Source organism: Gossypium raimondii, chromosome 13 (genome assembly GCF_025698545.1).
Source record: "Gossypium raimondii isolate GPD5lz chromosome 13, ASM2569854v1, whole genome shotgun sequence".
Classification (NCBI taxonomy): Eukaryota; Viridiplantae; Streptophyta; class Magnoliopsida; order Malvales; family Malvaceae; genus Gossypium; species Gossypium raimondii.
The window spans coordinates 57,125,217-57,146,046 of NC_068577.1; the positions used below are offsets into that span (position 1 = coordinate 57,125,217).

The following is a 20,830-nucleotide window of genomic DNA, read 5'->3' on the forward strand; positions in this document are numbered from 1 at the left end:
ATTTGGATTCCTAGGGGGGTCTATATTTAATTTGGACAAATATAAAATTAACTACCTTTTCCTTTTGTATTTTGTGGGCACCACCTTGAAGATTTTAGGGTATTGGGTCAATTATTTTTACTTTCAATGGTTGGGTGTTGGGTCAATTATTATTTGTTAAAAAGTGGAACAAAATTTAGGCATAGATTGTATCTTAAAAATAGGAAAGTATAATGTATGAAGAAATATCATTTATATAAAACATAGGTTTATACGTTTTAATAAAATTTAGTAAATGATTTTTGGTATGGCAATGGTTCTAAAGATAGATACCGGTGGTATAATAAACCTGGTTGTTCTGAGTTTAGAGATATCTTACACGTACTTTTCTAAGTAGTGATTAGAGAGATGAGATTTCGTGGCTATCTTAAAGTGGAGTGGTGGGAGTGTTTTTGTGCGTAATCTGGTGACACTAGCCTTTAATTCCGATCTGATGCTTTTAATTTTTCTTTAATGGGTTTTCGTTGGGTCGTTGCAAAATGGGAATTGATTGTCTTATTGTTTTTAGATTTCCTACAGACATTAATCGTTTAATGTTAAGTCCGAGATATCTAATTAATGAAATTAGATCTTTATATTTTGAGTTAGTGATTATCAAGTTTAAGTGTATTTTAAAATCGAGGATTAACCCGCTTAGGAACAAAGCTAAAAAATTACTTTAAGAAAATCAAATATGAATCATAAATTATTAAAGTATCAAAATATAATTTTACGAACAACCATTTTTGAAAACCAAACCTTCCCTCTTACCTTCGTCCTTCAACCTCTTATCTCTTTTAACGATGCACATTTTTTATCACACACACAAAAAAAAATTAAAATCACATAAAAAATCAATAAAATACATAAAAATAAGCATATTACAAAGCCCCTCCAATAATTTTAGATTTGTGTAATCCATCATGTGGATAAAGATAGGCGAAAAGCAGCAGCAAGGAGAAATGTGAGATGGACCACTCACCATTTTGGTAGTATACATGTGTAACTTTTTCCAATGACATGTTCCCTCCCTTCTAATCTCTTTTTCTTCACAAAACCCTAGCTTTTTTTAATTTATTTTTTGGTTCATTGTTCTTGTCATATGTTGAGATGCAGTACATGGTCGGTTGTAGGTGGCAGCTTTCTACTGGTCTACAGCTTTGCAGATATGCGAATCTCAAGCATTAAAATAATTCAATTTTCTCACCGTCCTTGTTGGAAAATATAAAGAAGAAGAAAAGAAACCTTACGATGGAAGGAAATTCCAAAATCAAGAAAAAGAAAATTAAAGAAACGAAAACCCATTTTTATTCAACCTTTTTCTTCTTTTTTGTTCCAAAGTTGGAATTTGTAACAAAGCAATCTACATGTTTCTTTAGTATGAAGGGTTTAGAGGTGTTTATACGTTGAATTGAGTTGGATTAAAGTTCAATTTTTAAAAAAAAATGAAGTTTGAACTTGAGCTTAATTCTTCCAAATGATTATTTTTGTGAATTGAGTTTTAACTCGATTAGTATTAGCATTGTTGCCGTATAGAAAGTCATGGTTCTGGTGTATCGAAGCACATAATCTTCCTATTTAAGGGTTAGAAGAGGCTATGGGTTGTTCTACGTATTGTATAAAAAAGAGCAGATATGATAGAAATCTATAATGAGATAGATTAATATTCAAATTTTTTTTTTATCATTTATAAATAGCAAATTTGGTTGGATTGATCCGGGTTGAAAAATATGAACTCAAGCGAGTCAAGTTGGTTGCACGACTCATGAATACCTCTATTTTGATTAGAGACCTAATATTTGACAATTACATTAGGTCTTGATTAGATTCGGAACCAAACTGGTCAAAACCTTTGAATGAGAACAAAGTTATTTCGGTTTTGTTTCTCCATCTACAAAATTTGAACTTGAAAATTTATTTAAGAAATATTGAATTTCTTATCGCTCAACCCAACAAATATTAGATATTGATTAGCATAGTTTATAAATTGATTAACTACCGTATTTATTAAAGAATTGTGATGATAAAACATAAAATATATCTTACATCAATCATATATATTTGAAGGTACAATTGCAATTCACAATTATATTTAACAGATTCGTATAATTACAACCATAATCAAATTATTACAAAGTACAAATAAAAGAAATTGATAATTAAAATACACTCAGATTTAAACCAGAATAAGTTTAGATCAAAATCCAAACATGATATTTTACATATGATACAACTCGAATCTAATTGTTCGAAGTCTCAAAATCTCAACCTTTACCAGCACCGTTAAATTCTCGTTATCACATAATCATATATCACATAACCAACCTCTTTCCGTAATTAACAGTTGGTTAAAGAGAATAAATCATGGTTCTCCATGCTTCATTCTTCTTTTGAATGAAGAACTATGCTTTATTTGTAAACCTTTTTTTTTCTTTATATAAAAAGCAAATGAGCTCTTCCCTTTTTTAAAATTCGTTGCAAATTAAATTAAAAGTGACAAAGTGTGTCGCATTAACTTTTGACAAAGAGTAGTATCTAAAACACTAGGCTGATTGCTTAAATGCTTTACAATATACTACCACAAAAATAATATATATTGTTATATTCTAGCCGATTGAATCTCGGGTCAATTAATATGGAAATTATTGTTAATACAAGAGGATGTGGATTCGTGTATGTTGAAACGCATTATTCTTCTATTTATGAGTTAAGAAGGGATTATGAATGATTCTATATATTATATAAAAAAATAAATATAATCAGAACTGTTAAAAAAGAGAGCTTTTAATAGTATTAAATAAAAAGCCTAGTCCTTTATATATAAAATATAGCCACCGGCCATTCAACCACTTTTACCTGAAATTACCAAATCCAAGTATTTTTCATCATCATTATCTTATCTTAAACCTTCCATCTTAGGTTGGGTCTGGATGCCTCTCAAGTGAGAGTAGGGTAAGAAACATGAAAAAAGATGTAATAAATAAGGTTGACGTAAATAAATTAGATTAGTTAATGTAATCTAGGCTGAAACTAGAAAATAAATTTTAATAATGCTAACATTTAACCTATTGAGGGTGAGTTTGGATGAGCGATTGGGTGCGGTGCGGTGCGTTTAGCTTATTTTTTGTCTCACGCTACAGTATCACTACAGTATCTAATCTCACAGCCACCGCTATTTTTACACTAACCGTAGGTAAACGCACCGCCCATCCAAACTCACCCTAAGTCATTTAAACAAGGCAATATAACATTCGATGATATACTAATAATTTTATTACCATTCTTCAATTAGATATCTTGTAATTATTTAATACTAAATCATTACATCTTAAAAAAATAATTTTCCTGTTTATATGTTAACTAAACATTGACTTTGACACGTGAATTGATGATAATCACATTATTATAATAAATAATAACATAATTAAGCAAGCAAATTACATATGAATCCAAAAGAACCCCATCCATTAACTAATTTCCCCCTATATAAAACCACACCCTCACTCGTCAACTTTCAAAAACAAACCAATTTGGTCCTATAGAAAATTTCAGACAATCTCCCACTTTCTCTTCACATACAATGGCTAGATACTATAGAGATTCCTACATGGACTACCTATCCTTACCCCCACTCCATCTCTGTTTCTTCATTTCCATCCTCTTCTTCGTCCTCGGTTTTTCCTGGTACCTAAACTACGAATCCGTGCTCGAAGATTTCATGAACCAACTCAAGTTCTTCCTCATGCTAGCTCCTATAGTGCTCCTCCTCTTGCTCCACTGCTTTTCGGGGAGGGTGCCGTCGTTGATACCAGAACCGGAGAAGGATTCGCTACATAGGGCGGGAGGGTCTCCGTGGGGGGTGGCGTTAGTGCTTGTTTTGCTTCTTTATATGATTTCATATCAGTCTTATTTCCATGAACGTTGGTTTCCATTTGGGGTATAATGTATAAATTGAAAACCTAAGGTTGAGCTTTGCTTGTTAATTTCTTTTTTGGCACACACAAGGCTTAATTATTACTTTGTAGCTTTTCATGTTTAAAATCTGTGTAATATGCTGTTGTATATGTAGGTATTTTGTAAGAATATTCTATAAGTTAGAACATTTTATGGAATCTTTGCAGTGTTGATAGATGTATGTATGTATGTATGTATGTATGTATGTATGTATGTATGTATGTATGTATGTATGTATGTATGTGTCGTTTCTCAGGTTTATTAACTTCGTCTTCATAGTTATTTAAGTGAAGATTTTACTGTAATAATTTCTCAGGTTATTGTTTGATGGAGTAAAGGGGTTATACAAAGGAAAATATACTAATGGTTAAAATATGCCATAAGTCCCTGTACTCTTTATAGATTTAGAATTTAGTTCATGTACTTTTATTTTAAAGTTTTAGTCTCTCTACTTTTCAAATTTTAAAATTCAGGTCCAACTATTGACACTGTTAAAATTATTTTGTTAAATTTAGGTTCATTACAATGTTATTTTTTAGTTACAAGGTTACTAAGTGAGTATTTTTTTAATTTCAAAATATCATACCAACAAATTTAACAAAAAAATTAACAAGATTAACAATTGGACTTGAAGTTTGAAATCTAAAAAGTAGAGGAACTAAATTCTGGAAATAAAAGTACATTTTCAAATTTGTGAAGAGTATAGGGATCTATAACAATTAAACTTGAAGTTTGAAACCTAAAAAGCAGAGGAACTAAATTCCTGGAAATAAAAATACATTTTCAAATTTGTGAAGAGAATAGGGACCTATGACATATTTTAATCTATACTAATTGGTACTTCAATTTAGATTCAATGTTCTACTTGGTGCCTAAGTTTGGCTTCAATATTCAAATTGGTACTTAAGTTATTTTCCATTTGATAATTGAGTTTTTTTTTTGTCCCAATTAAGCATTTGAGGTTGGCTTTAATGTTCAATTTGATATTTAAGTTTTATTTGTCCCAATTAAGTAACTATGTGTTTTTACTACAACACACGTGTCAAATATTCATTGACCACTTTATGTTGTCTGGTCTATGTGCCTGATTGAATATTGAAGTTAAACTCAGGTACCAAATTGGGACAAAATAAATTCTTAGTACCAAATTGAATATTGAAGTCAAATTCAGGTACCAAATGATATATTAACCCTTAAACAAACAATGCTAGTTTAAATGTATAAATAAATTACAACCACAACCACAAATACAAATACAAATACAAATATAAATATATATTTATATATTCGAACAACTAAAAAGTAAAATTACAGATATAAACAACAAACGAATCAAAATGTAATCGAACAAAGTCCAGCAATGGCTACTACGCATGGTGGAACTAGAGATTAATACATAACAATTATATACGAAAGAACTCAAACCTAAATACTTAAAGACTTAAAACCTCAACCTTTTCCAACAATACCACAATCTTCCTTAGCTTTACTTTTGTGATTTATGCTTTGAAACTCAGTAATTAAACAAAAGGGAATAAGATCACTAGGCTATGATGACCTTAGTCTTCTTTTAAAATTAAACATCTATTTTAATTTAAAAAAGTTAGCTTTAAAAATTAAAATCCAATTGATAACTTTGTTACATGTCTTATGTTAAGCTCGAATATATATTATCAATTAAACTTTAATTTTAAACCAAACCTTTGAATATTAAAGTGCTGCATATCCAAATTTAACAAAAAATCATTAATAGCCTTTGTATTTTAATTTTTAAATCATGACTTAGTAAATGGACTAAATTCTCAAAATTCAAAATTACAGGGATTGAGCGACATAATTAAACTGACCATACATGGTAATTTGAATGTGTATAAATATAAAATGCTTAATTGTAATAAGCTGAGACGTTTGGGGTTAATTGTAATTAAGTTTTACATGCCTAAAACCAGATTCAGTCAGGGATTCTCATCAACATGAAGTTGAAGTCAAAACTTAGGGTGGATTTGGATAGTCGGTGTATTTACCTGCAATTAATGTAAAAATAATGACGGCAACGAGAGTAGATACTATAGCGATACTGTAGCGTAAGATAAAAAGTAAGTTGAGCGTACCGCACCGTCCATCCAAACTCACACTTAATTAATGTCCAATTATTTTTTATATAAATTCAAAAGCATTAAATAAGAATATAAATTTTGATTATAAATTTGGTCCATCACAATTCAATTCAATTCGATTAAGTTCGGTTTGATTTGTTTTTATAATTTTGATTGTTGAATTTTGGACTTTATTTTAATAAAATGAGTTTTATTTTATGACTTTTAAACACTACTAAAAAGTTAGAGCCTTTTTTGGTAAATATTTCTAAAAAATTAAAATTTCAACTAAATAAGAATAATTAATAACTTCTTATAGTAATTTTCTAAAAAATGAAATTTTATATAACATTTCAAGTTATCTTAATTATTTTAAATATTAAATATTTATATTTTACATCATAAACAATTTAACTTAATTATAAATTAAATAAAAATTGAGGTAGGTTCGATTTAAATAATCTTGATTTCATAATTTGTATTCTAAAATTTATCGAACACAATTTAAATATACAAACAATATAGAGATTTGGATTATATATATACATATATATATATATATTAATAGAAGGCTTATTTTACTAATAAACTTAAACATTTAAATAAAAAGAAAATTTTTGATTGTTGTAATAATAATGAGGTTAACTGAATTAAAATTCAATCAACAACTAAATATACATTTAATTAAAAAAGAAATAACATAAAATTTTTAATAAACAAAACAATATAAGTTTAGATTCGAGTTCGAGTAACATAATTCTATCTCAACAATATTTAATTAATTAATTTTTTTCAAACAAATTTCCCAATTAAAAAAAAAAAAAAACCACTTTAGTCTTTACTGTTTGGTAGCCTGCTAAGAACAGAGTGCTCTGGTTTATGCTCACATTCAAAATCAAGATGAACAAATGCACGTTCAACTTCTGGAAGTTTCTCGATCTTTATCTGCAATGTCTCACCTATGGTATGTGCTTCTTTTAATGGCAAATCTTCAGGCAGTTCAATGTCAACCTGTAATAGAAAAAACATGTCCACGGATTCATATGGACACACATGACACATGATAAAAGTACTATAGAAATTTTTATACTAAGAGTTAAATTGTATTTTGTTCTTTCCCAATGACACATTGTTGTATATATATTGTACGTAAAAGGATGAAGCGACATGGAACTAACCTCTACGAAGTAAAGAACACCGAAGGTATAAGCGCGGACCGTGTCGACACGCTTAACTCGCGGATGTCTGATGACGAGGTATGTCAGTTTTTGTAGAAATTCCGGTGGAGCTGATTGTCCTACTAGCGAAACTGCATTGAGAGAGACAACCTCGTATTTCAGTTTGTATGAGCATGTCTGGTTTATGTACTTTAATGATCGAGAAAATCGTGAACTTACCGGCGTTTTCGATAACAGTTCCTGACCAATTCGTTATCGTATAAATTGCGAGAGCGATAGCACCGGCGGGATCGAGCCACCAATAAAATTTATCACCCAGAACAGCTGCAAGTAATCCTACTACATTTGTTACCACATCGAAATAGTGATCCTGGGAAATCAAGCATTTGTTACGGGCACGAAGCAAAATCTGAAAAAAATAAAATGAATCATCGAAAATGATCGAACGGGAAAACCTTTGCGTAAGCTCGGACGATCTTGTTCGTCGAGCTTTTGCAGTAAATCCAAAGGGCAAGTTTCACAAATGTAGCAGACAACATTATGGTGTATAACCACACTAATTTATCTGCAGACATTTTCTCTGTAGGTTCATTTGCTATTAGCTGTTCCACTGCTTGGATTAACACTTGAAACCCTGTTATCATTCGAGTATTATGTGCCCGAAAAAAGTTCCAAAAAAAACGCAACTTCGATATAATTTCGAACACTTTTTGTGGAAACGATTCATGTTGTTTTTGACTGAGATAGTTGTTATTACACCTTATAAATGTGAATGATAATGACTGAAACGAACATAAACCAAACAGGTCGGGTTATTGCCAATACAGATAATTCTAGATTGGAAAGCTTTCCTCATATAAAACATGGCGACCACCATAGAAACTTCACGAAAGGAGGCAATGTAAAAGTACTATGGAGGCTCCTGTATTAGAGATTGCATTTTGTTCATTTTACTAAAAAATAAGTAAATTAGTGCAAATAGACCCTTTCTGTTAAAAATTTCATTCATTTTTACTGTTAAAAACTGGTGTAACTAATAGAATAACCAACGTCACGTGTACCCGATTCTACCTATAGAGAACAATTTTTAATAGTAGAAATAGATGAAATTTTTAACGGGACTAATTTACTCTTTGATTTAATGTACATGAATTAATTTGGCTTTTTTTTAGCAAAGTCCTTCATAATACTTTTACTAATTAAGCTAATAGCAACAATGAAGGGACAAACCTAGTGTAGCCATCACTGCAGCAAATATGACAATGCCGACCGGCTGTATCCGTAGTTTTCCGATTGGATACTTGTAGATGTTTGTGTTTTTCATCGACAAGTGAGTGAACCAAAGTATGCCACCGGCCATGAGATCGAGTAAAGAATCTAATGTTGATGCTGCAATGGCTATGGAACCACTCTTTATAGTAGCATAGAGCTGCATCGATACAAGGAAATAGGTGATATTAACAAATGATATAACAAAAACTCGAAGTAAAACGGATTAAAAAAAGTACCTTAAAAGCTAGCAAGACAATGTTTGCATAATTAGAAATTTTCATAGCTCTTTCATGTTGGATTCGTTCTTCATCTTCATATTCATCATCACTGGTTTCAGAGTGACCAATGGCATCAACTTCTTCAAATGATTTTAGGGTCTCGAATTGTGTTTTGTAGTATTCCTTTTCACCTAATCAAATAGAGAAAAAAAATACAATTTAACACTGTGAAATTTCGGTAAATAATCTTTTTGGACTCTATTAATTTCGATATTAGGTAAATTTATTCTTTTAAAAAATTAGACTAATTTAGTCATAGTCAATTTTGAAAGTAAACAACTAAAGATAATCAGTTACAATCAATTTATCCTATTTTTGATTTGGAATTAAGATCGAATTTATAGAATATGTAAATATTAGAAGCTAAATTTATTGATTTTTCTTTTAGAATTCAAAAAATATCTACTTTTGATTGGTCTAATAACTAATTTAACCTTGAATATTTACAAATTCTATCATTTTGGCCTTAATTCTAAAAATTTAACAAACTTAACCATCGCTAGAAATTAGAATTAAGACCAAATTGACAAAAAATTATAAATATTAAAAGTTGAATTTATTAAATTATAAATATTAGAATGTTTACAAATTCTGTTATTTTAGTTCTAAATCGTAAAAATTCAACAAATTTAGGGTGGGTTTGGATGGGCAATTGGGTGCGGTGCGGTGCGTTTAGCTTACTTTTTGTCTCACGCTACAGTATCACCACAGTATCTAATCTCACCGCCACCGCTGTTTTTACACTAACCGCAGGTAAACACCCCGCCCATCCAAACTCACCCTTAATCTTGAATGTTTACAAATTCTGTTATTTTAGTTCTAAATCGTAAAAATTCAACAAATTTAGTGTCGGACATCAACAAACTTACAATCACAATCAAATTAATAGAATTTGTGAATAATAAAAATTAAAGTAAATTGACTCATTATGTAAATAGAAAGGAACCGAAAATGCTTTTAACCTAAAATTTTCCATCTACCAACCAACATTTTCTCAGAAACCAAACAAAAAATTCAAAAAAAAAAAAAAAACAGACAGCATGAGAAAGAGAGAAAAAAAAAAAAACCTTGAGTTAAGCCATTGGTCCTGGAAACATCAATGTCAAAAGGAGATTCAGCATCAAGACCAGTCCGAACCTTATCAGGCAACCTTAACATAAAATCATTCCTGAGTGAGTTCACCGAGTTACGCCGAACGAACCGAACACGTTTCCCGTTCTCACCGCTGGTCAACAACGCCGTTTTGACACCTGAATTCGAGTCACCACCCTCCATTTCCCCCCGGATCCACCACCTCTGTCTTCGCAATTCACACAAAACCAATTGAACTTTGTTTCCTTAATCCCAAACAGACCACCGTATCATAGTATCTGTTTGAAGGACATGCTTAGCTCATCTCTTTTCCTAAAAAAGGTCGAATAATTAATTTATTAAAACATTAAATGCTACTCTTGACTTTTCTGGGATCTCTTAACCACCTTACCTCTTTTTCTCAATCAACCTGTATGAGTGGGGGAAATATCTGGATTCGGGTTTTCCCTATTCATTATTCTCGTGGACTTTGCTTATTTATCTTATCTTGACATGTGGATGCACCATGCTGCTTTGTCTTTTTATCATTTTTATACATAAATCATTAATTTTATTCTACTATTATACAATTTACCCCTTTTTTTACTTTACTTTCTAATATAATCATACTTCAATTAAAATATCATTAACTTTTCGTATATATAATTTAAAAATCAATAAAGTAAAAAAATATACAAAATATATAAAAATTTAGAGTTATAATTATTTGAACCAGAGTAAACTAGTTAGCCTGATTGTTGGGACTGGGAAACAACAGGGGTACCAGTTCAAAGCGTGGCATCAAACCAATTGATCCACAAACTAATATAGATTGGTTGAATCGTTTTTCTATTTTTTTTTATGTTTTTTTAGCGGTTTGTTAAATTGAACCAATAATTTGACCGATTTGACCATCAGTTTTGTTTTAAAAATATTATTTAAAGTATATTTTAATCTTCAATTTTTAACTCTATAACTCGACACACAAATAATTAGCACTACGAAAAATATAAGTAAACCATACAAATATATATTTATTTAGAGAGTTGATTTGATTAAAATATAATGAAATCAAAGTATATTATAACAATAGCATCAAAATCAATGAATCTTGTATTCTTTTCTTACATATGGCACTCCCATCATACACTTTAAAAAAAAAACAATGATGAAATCAAGAACATTATAACAATAACATCAAAATCAGTGAAGCATGTATTCCTTTTGTTTGTTGACAAGTGGCATACTCATTATGCTAAATATATATATATATATATATATATATATATATTTTACATTTTAAAAGAAGTGGTTATATTATAATTTTGGTCTCTTTTAAATTTAATCTTTATAATTTAATTTCTAACATAATTTGGTTTCGTATTTTTATAATATTATTAATTAGTCCAAACAGTTAATATTGTTAACTTTATTAAAACATTACGTGTGTTAGGGATCAACCCGATTAAGCAACAAGTAATAAAAATAGTGGAAAAATTGAGAAATTAAACACACAAATTTAACGTGGAAAAATCCCTCCAAAGAGGATAAAAAATCACGGGCAAAGATAATTTTATTATAATGGCAAAAGAACGAAGAGTACAAAAGATGGAGATAAAACTAAACCCCAAAAACCCGAAAACAAAGAACCTTCAAAACGTAAACACAAAATTCTCTAAATGTGTTATGAGTTCTAATCTCTAATGGGTGTTTTTACTAAGGTTGTAAAAGAACCTATTTATAGGCTAAATTCATATGTCAAATAATAATAAAATAATCTAAACTAATCAGTGTTTGACTAAAAAAATAAACAGAGTTTAACTAAAAGATTATTTATAAAATTTGACTGAAAATAGGAGTCATACTTAACAAATCTCCACCTTGACTCATATTTCTACAACGCCATCTTTGCCAAAGCCCGCCACGAGCCTATCTTGAACTATGCAGGGAATTAACTGAGTCGAATCTGTGCTTAGAAACTGGAAGACTTCTAGCCTTCGACTTGTACACTGCCAAATCAAAACTAACCCGTGTCTGATTTTCACGAACACAATGCCTTAACTTTTCAAAACCTGCATCCAAAAGAGGATATCTCTTCAACGAAACGGTCATACATTTTTCCCTCCTATGACCAAGCTGCCTCCGCTCCAAACGAGTTGACTTCGACTCTGTAACGGATGAGGGACGCCCGATTTCACTGGTCACTGTAGAACCTTCCAGAATATAAAGACTGCCAGTTCTTTTACCTTTTAACAAAACGAGAGCTCCACGAGATACTTTAATACCGCTCGACTCGATGTTGATTCTACATCCTTTCAAGTCTAGAATACTCAAGGAGATGGGATTCTTTCGTAAATCAGGTACATACTTGACATCTGAGAGTGTCCTAATTGTCTCATCGTGTGTCCTGATTTTAACAGTTCCAATACCAACTACCTTACTAGATGAATTGTTTCCCATGCGCACAACTCCACCTTCAACCGAACTGTATGTAGAGAACCATTTTCTATTGGGACACATGTGGAAAAAACATCTCGAATCTAGGATCCACTTGGACGTGAGCTTGGAGTTATCGCTCGTTGACACTAACAAGAAATCATCACCGCTTTCATCGGCCAAATTAGCACCAGCTACATTTTCCTCGTTACTCTCAGCAACTCTTTTATTTCGCAGTTTATAACAATCTGATTTGACGTGACCTAACTTTTTACAATAGCGACACCTTTTGTCTCGTTTCTTTGATGCTACTAAGACGGATGCTTGCCTATCTGCCTTGCTATCCAAATGAAGCTCATTGTCGAGTTTGTCTCTACTCAACAAATGACCCTTCACATTTTCGAAAGAGAATTTGTCTCTGCCATAAATCAAGGTCTCCCTGAAAGACTTGTATGAAGGGGGTAAAGAGCACAATAATAGCATAGCTTGGTCTTCATCATCAATATGAACCTCAACATTCTTTAAATCATTTAAAAGAGTATTGAATTGACTGATGTGATCTCTAAGAAGCTCACCTTCGTTCATGCGAAACTTAAATAGACGTTGTTTCAACACTAAATGGTTAGCTAAAGACTTAGTCGCATAAAGAGTTTCTAACCTTTTCCACAAGGCGGATGAGGTCTTCTCCATCAATACCTCCTGCAATACCGTTGTACAAGCCCATTTTTGCCCGGGCCCATACCAGAAAATAAACCAAATAATAAACAGTCCATTACAAGCCCAAATACCAAACCCACCTAGACTAACCCAAACAGCCCAATGCAATCGGCCCAATAAGCCCAATAACAAATCAGACCCAACCCAAATTCCTAATAGTCAAAATTAGGGTTTTAAAATGAAACCCTAGCTCATCGCTTTCACCACCACCGCCATCGCCCATGCCACCGCTGCTGTACCTAACCCCGGCCTTCATCACCGTCACGCACCTCGCCTCCAAACCTGGCGCCGCCCATCAATCACGTGTAAAGAAGAAATGACAACAAGGAAAATAAATAAAAAAAGGCTTGTAAAATGGCTATAAAAGCCAAGCAAAAACCGATTGTAAAGGTTCCCCCCACCCTTTTCTTCACAATTTCAAGAAATAAAAAAGCAAAAAAAAACAGATTCAAAGAAACAAAGGTGCTTTATTTATTTGTTTATTTATTTTTTATTTTGAAATAAAGGAAATAATAAGAAAAAGAAATTTGTTACCTTTAGGGTGGAATCGGAGACTCCTCCGTCTTGAGGGTGGTCAGGCCAACCGGCTTGCCGAAAGGACCCCATCGGCGGCGAGGGAAACCGAAGGGTTTTTACTTCTTTTTTCTTTTTTTTTTCTTTTCTTTTTTGGCTTTTGAAAGCTTTTTTGACTATTTTAACCTCAAATCGGGGCTTTGCTCGAAAAAAGGAGTGAAAAGGAGCTTTTTTTATTTTCTGACCACTGTGCACGGTGGTGCCGTAGTTGGCGATCGGCGGCCGGCACGGCAGTAGTCGACCTGACCTTGGCCGAATTTTTGGGGAGGGAGAGAGAGCTTGAGAGCATTTTCAGAATTTTTTTTTGAGAAAGGAGGAGAAGAATGAATTTTTTTTTTGCAAATTTTAACTTATATAGGATGTTAAAACGGCGCCGTTTTGGAGGGGTTCCGAAAGCCCCAAAACGACGTCGTTTTGACATGGATCGGACTCGACCCGACCCGAACCGCCTAGGATCCGCGTGTTTTTGGACAAAGGGGGTTATTTGCGCCCTCAGTCCTTTTGCTTTTGAGGTTGGTTACAATTGGGTCCTATCCTTTTTAACATTTTTAATTTTGCCCCAAAATTTCATCTTTCTCTCGATTTGGTCCCTTTTGAACCTGCGCATTTTGGAGGGTGGGGGTTATTTCCCCTTTGGCCCCTCCTTGTCATTCGCACGTTCATTTTGGTCTTTTTTCCTTTTATTTATTTTGAATTTGCCCCGAAATTTTGTTTTTAGCTCAATTTAGTCCTTTTTTCATATCTTTGCTATTTTATCATTATTTTTATTATTAGTAGTATTATTATTTATATTATTATTATTATTATTAACGTCATCATTACTATAGTATTATTATCTTTATTACTTTTATTACTATTATTTTTGTTATTATTAATATTATTATTAGTATTACTTTTATTATTAATATTGTCACTACTATCATCATTATTTATTATATTTCTATATTCACTTGTTTAAATTTGAAATATATTTATCTTATTGTATGTTGATTATTATTATTTGCTTATACATATTCTTTTATTTCAAACTTTATCATGTATATACACATGCATATTTATCTTTTTTAAATACGTACATAAACACATTCTTATAATTTTATTTATTTTCTTTATTGTTATTATTTATTTATTTACGTGCTTATTATTATTTTAAAATGTTATAATTATATTCATTTACTTACTTGTTATTGTAATTGATTTGTCTCTTTTATTTATTTATCTTAATTTTGATGTTCGATTAATTATGCTTACATTATCATATTCATTATTGTTTCGTTACGCATATTAATACCGCGATTATTTCTACCATTTCGTGTTTTTATTTAATATATATAAATTATGGTTTTAAAATAAGCAAATTTTCATGTTTAGACTCGAGAGGATTGAGCCCTAACGTATTGGGTTCCGAGTTTCTTCGCTGAATCTAAATAATAGAAAACGCTCTTTATTATTAAATAAAAAAACATAAATAAAAGCTCGTTATCGAGAATTCAATACGTTGTATCCTAACGCATTGGATATGACACGTTATTTTCTTGAGACGAGGATTTCCAAAATAATAATAAAATAAATAAAGACAATATTCAATGTTTAGTATTTTGAGAAATTGTGCTCTAACATATTGGGTCGCATTTTTTTCATACGACTTAAACGATTGAATACCCTTTTAAATTTTATTGTGCGAGTTTTTTAGACAAGCTCATTTCGGAAGAGGTAAAATATCGTGCCCTAACTCATTGGGTGTGACATTTTCTCTTTCTGAAATGAGAGAGTCTTAACGAGTAACTTGATTTATATAAGTTTTAAAATAAAGGATCGCATTTTAAATCTTTTCAAAGTTTTCAATCTTCGACACTAAGACACTAATTAATCAACTAGGTACCAATTTTGGGCGTATCGAGGGTGCTAATCCTTCCTCGTACGTAACCGACTCCCAAACTCATTTTTCTGAATTTCGTGGACCAAAATCGTTGTTTTAACAAAATTAAATTGTTTATTAAAAACAACCCCTTTTACAAGGTGACCCGATCACACCTCATCAAAAAGATTGGTGGTGACTCCTGTTTTCGTTTTCACTTTTCAAAACCCAAGTCGACCCCGTTTTCATCCAAAAAATGGTGTCAACAACCGTATTTGCGAGGCACAACTGGATTGCAGAAAAGGTCTTTTCATCAAGCTCTTCCCATTCTGTTTTATTTAGATTCTTAGGCTTTTTTTCGGTAACAACCTTTTTCAAACCGGATTGAACTAGAATTGCCATCATCCGAACTTGCCACAGATTGAAATTTGTCTCACCATCGAACTTCTCAATTTCAAACCTTGTTGTTGCCATATCTGAATGGGCTGATCTATGAAAATTGAACTAGCTCTAATATCACTTGTTAGGGATCGACCCGATTAAGCAACAAGTAACAAAAATAGCGGAATAAATTGAGAAATTGAACACGCAAATTTAACGTGGAAAAACCCCTCCAAAGAGGATAAAAAACCACGGGCAAAGATAATTTTATTATAATGGCAAAAGAACGAAGAGTACAAAAGATGGAGATAAAACTAAACCCCAAAAACCCGAAAACAAAGAACCCTCAAAACGTAAACACAAAATTCTCTAAATGTGTTATGAGTTCCAATAGGTGTTTTTACTAAGGTTGTAAAAGAGACTATTTATCGGCTAAATTCATATGTAATCTAAACTAATCCGTGTTTGACTGAAACAAATAAACAGAGTTTAACTAAAAGATTATTTATCAAATTTGACTGAAAATAGGAGTCATACTTAACAACGTGGATATATATAATTTGAATACCTTAATAATCTTAGAGGCTGAAATGAAACTTTCCATTTCTTTTAGGTTTGTATCTGTTTTATATATATATATATATATATATATATATATATATATATATTATGAGACAATGATCAAATTTCAATTATGACCCCTACATTATTGAAACTTGAGAGTTAATCTATACTTCAACTTTTTGATACCATCAAAGACATGTTGAGGAAGATGGTTCCTGTTCCTTGTATTAAGGTGGCTGATTTGGGTTGTGCTTCGGGTACTAACACGTTCTTCCCTGCATGTGAAATTGTGGATATCGTCACTAGGATTTGCCGATAAGCACACTGCGAATCGCCTGAGCTTCAAGTGTTCCTTAATGATCTTCCCAAAACGATTTCAACACTGTGTTCAAATCTGTTCCTTCATTCAATGGGAGGCCTTGTTTCATAGCCGGAGTAGCAAGTTCTTTCTATCAGAGGCTTTTTCCGAGCAACAGCATTCACTTCGTGCATTCTTCTTACTGTCTTCATTGGCTCTCAAAGGTTGACAAATATATATATATATACATATATATACATATATATATATATGCATAAAAAACCTGTCACAAATTGTAAAGAGTAACAAAGCTTCATTACTTCTTGTTCTGATTTTGTCGAAATTGATGCCTATCCATGGAACATTTGATTGTATAACATAAATTTAATTGCAAAATGAGTTAAGAGTTGTTGAATGATATTCAGTAGTGTCAATTGCAGATTGTCATTGAGGTGATTAAAAACCTGTTTCATTTAATTTGACAATTTAATTAAGAAAATTTTTGGATCTAGTTATATATTGTTATATTGAAGATACTCTAGCCCGTCTATCCGTTCCTTGACATTTGAAGATTTGATTAGATTCGGGCGAATCAATTAAGCCATTGGAATGTGGAGATGTGATCAAGATAGTGCTGTTGATTTTGGAGAGCATATCTTCAAGTGCTTTTATTTTGGAGAGCCTAAAATTTTGAATTCGTTTATTATCGAAGTATTATTATACAAATCTAAATCCGAATTAAATACTATCCTTTTTCATTTATCTAAATTTTTTTTATCATTTTTCGAATAACCAAAGCAACAAGAATCTGAATTCAAATGGGCTAAAATTCTTTTTATTTAGATAATTAAAATTATAAGCATTTTGACATGTGAATCTGCATCTATTATACAATCAGGTGATAGATATTGAAGTACAATCCTTTCTCCTTTCCTGATCTCTAAAATTCAAAGTCGATCTGGTTACTGCATCTCATAACAGAAGGCATAGTATGTTAAACAAAAGTCTAAGTAACCACTTCAACTCTGCCTAATGTCGATGGGTGAATCCTCCCTGATTAACGTTTTGGCTGGAGATTGTGCTTTGATGGCCATCTTTGCCGTTTTGATTGCATGGCTCTCTGAAGATTTGGATCGGGTGCTCGTATTTTCACAGTAATCGAAGACTGATCGTTGTTTTGGTTTCTCAAGGGACGTCTTCTTTGGACCTGTCGTTTCTTTCTGTTGTTTTTCTTTGGCTCCATGTGCTTTTGTAGGGTTCCCAAGACGTCCCTGTATTAATAATTATCATCAGCTTTTCTTCGAAAAATATATCTCTCAGAAAAATTGTCATAATTTGAGAGTAAAAATATGATTTGGTAGAATTAAAACATGGTACGTATCAATTATTTTATTAATATAATTTAAAAATAAATTGATAAATATATTTATCAAATTACTATAAATAATTTTAAAAAAAAGTAATAAATAATGTAATATAAGAACTAAAACTAAAATTTGACTATTATTTTATAATAATAACAAAGTGAAGGAATTGAAATTCATCGATATACCAAATTATGTTAAAAGTTAAATATAAAAATTAAATCTTAAATTGGAGCATAAAGTAAATTTGGACATTATTATATAAATAAAGTAAAGGGGTTGTAATTAGAATTGAACCATATTTAGTTTATAACTGACCACATTTCAAGGACTAAAACTGAAATTATACCATTTTTAAAAACTCTAGAAAAAAAGAGAGAGAGCTGTTTTTTTAGTAAGTGTGATGTGATATTGACAAATGACAATCCAACTGACATTATGTACTCACAAATTATGTTAGAATCTAACTGATAAAGATCTTGTCTTATTCCTCTAGTAAGCCATGCATGCACTTACAAATTATATTTCCCTATCTTAGCATATCTTTTCGTGTCCCAAATCATGGGATTTAATTTACATTAAGAAATCTTAATCTATCTCAAATGATTACATCGCGATTGTTTTTATGTGCATCTCATTCATGAAGGTTAAGGTAAATAAATATTAAAAAGGAAAAGAAAAACAAGTACCACAACAATATTTAAATAAAAAGCTCATAAATCCACTCTTTTATTCGTTTAAATAAAAAATCTACAAAATTAATACATATGCATGATAGATATGATGGTATAATATAAAGATAAATATATAAATTTGGTTGCATATATGAGGTAAATTATTGGACCAACTATTTCATAGTGATTGAAACAACAATAGTAACGCTCACCCGCATATCTTGAGAACAAATCATCAATTATGGTCTCTCCAAAATGACTAGCAACCAAAGATTCTGTAATTGCACGTATGCAATTTGCAACATTTCGCCCACTTTTACTATTTTCAAACACGAAATTTTCATTTCAGATATCGTCTTCAAAATCTCAATTCATTTCGAAAGTCTCTAATTTATTAAGCACAAAAGACCCTTCCGTTTCGATGATTTCCCTCACTTCTTCTTTACAGGGTGATAATAAGGAACATTGAATGAATCCACATCAGATTCACGCACCAATCCCTGCCGATCAAGTAGCGTCAATTATGTTTGCAACACAATGGTTTATGTATCAATATAATTAAGTGAAAGGAAACCAAAAAAAAACAATGAACCTCGGCCACCAAGTCGAGGAGCGATTTTGTGAATAAACCCCATATAGCACAACAGTCTTTGCTTGTGGGATCAGTAATGCTCCTACCAATGAAGTAAGCAGCAATATTCGTCCTCCGGTTATCATTTCTTCGGAACGAAAACGTAAAACTCTCGAGAAATCATCTCGAAATTGCTCAAAATAAGCTTTGGATACATTAGGAGGGCTCGACTTTGCTATGTATACATTCCTCTTGTTCTCAACTCCTCCTGGTACCTAAAAATTATTCATAATCATATAATTATTGTTAATACTAATGTTGCTCTATATGACATTAGGGATGGCAAAACAGGTACCACTAGATGAATTTCAAAATTATCTACTCTAAATGGAGTGGATTTATGTGTATATACTCGCAACCTTTGAGAGCCAATGAAGCCAGTAAGAAGAATGTACGAAGTGAAAGCTGTTGGTCGGAAAAAGCCTCTGATAGAAAGAACCTGCTACTCCGGCTATGAAACAAGGCCTCCCATTGAATGAAGGAACAGATTTGAACACTGTTGAAATCGTTTTTGGGAAGATCATTAAGGAACACTTGAAGCTCAGGCGATTCACAGTGTGCTTCTTGGCAAATCCTAGTGACGATATCCACAATTCCACATGCAGGGAAGAACGTGTTAGGACCGGAAGCACAACCCAAATCAGCCACCTTAATACAAGGAACAGGAACCATCTTGCTCAACATGTCTTTGATGGTATCCTCTAGGAATGGCCTTGTCTTCAATAGCACCTTTTTCTGAAAAAACAAAAAGAAAACTAGTCAACCATTTCTTTTAAAGTGTGTGTGTATATATATATATATATATATATATAACAAGTATTGGACATAGGGAAGAGATGGAGGAAAATACTTGTAGTGAGGAATTATTAGCATAACTAATTTGTTTGTCAGTGGCATTGGTGCAATGAACATTTGCAGATGATGCCATAGCAATAAACATTGTTTGCTGGATGTGGATATAGAGTCTTCCAGTCTATACTGGTCTTATATAAAGGCAAGTGATCTGTGTGAAAATGTTATGCAAAGGCCAGAGGGGAATTAGGTCATACACAGATCATAGATTCTTATTGATTCTACGCCAAATTAATATATTTTTTAGGTGTTAGAATTTTTGATGTAGATAAAATAGATTTATTAATATTAGTGGAGAAGGTAATTGAATATCATAAGAAATTAAAAAAGGTTTTTGAATTTAGAGAAATTAATTTAAAGTATTAACTATATCGTAAAGGTGTGAAAAAAATAAAATAAAAATGACTAAATTAGATAGATGGAAAAAGAGGAAAAACTAAAATAGAATTTATCCATAAAAAAGTTAGGTTGTGAATGAGATTGAAATGGTATGTGATCCACTTGATTTGTATGATTATTAGATTTTTTAATTAAATATTATTAATAATTTAAAATAAAAATTTAAATAGACTTTTAATACATAGAAAGATGTAGACAAAAAATGTCATCCATCAT

At 31.5% G+C, this 20,830-nt stretch overlaps 2 protein-coding genes and 1 pseudogene across 3 annotated transcripts; 1 reads left to right on the forward strand and 2 right to left on the reverse strand.

Moving 5' to 3' along the window:
* The first annotated feature begins 3,524 nt into the window (after positions 1–3,524).
* Positions 3,525–4,130, forward strand: LOC105782384 (uncharacterized). Its single transcript, XM_012607087.2, has one exon. It carries the CDS (start codon positions 3,599–3,601, stop codon positions 3,959–3,961), a length of 363 nt encoding a protein of 120 aa, XP_012462541.1. The 5' UTR covers positions 3,525–3,598; the 3' UTR covers positions 3,962–4,130.
* Positions 4,131–6,718: 2,588 nt separating this feature from the next.
* On the reverse strand, positions 6,719–10,400 carry LOC105782380 (metal tolerance protein 4). 2 transcript variants are annotated; one of them, XM_012607079.2, is made up of 8 exons: positions 10,280–10,400; positions 9,864–10,200; positions 8,755–8,927; positions 8,477–8,675; positions 7,702–7,880; positions 7,466–7,616; positions 7,247–7,377; positions 6,719–7,079 (listed from the first exon to the last, which is right to left on the reverse strand). In XM_012607079.2, exons 2-8 carry the CDS (start codon positions 10,069–10,071, stop codon positions 6,900–6,902), a joined length of 1,221 nt encoding a protein of 406 aa, XP_012462533.1. In that variant the 5' UTR covers positions 10,072–10,200; positions 10,280–10,400; the 3' UTR covers positions 6,719–6,899. The 2 variants fall into 2 exon arrangements, with proteins under 2 accessions (XP_012462533.1, XP_052481910.1); XM_052625950.1 differs by having other exon boundaries at positions 9,864–10,166; positions 10,280–10,365.
* A 7,313-nt stretch (positions 10,401–17,713) lies between these two features.
* On the reverse strand, positions 17,714–20,369 carry LOC105783316 (probable methyltransferase TCM_000331; annotated as a pseudogene).
* Between the last annotated feature and the right edge of the window lie 461 nt (positions 20,370–20,830).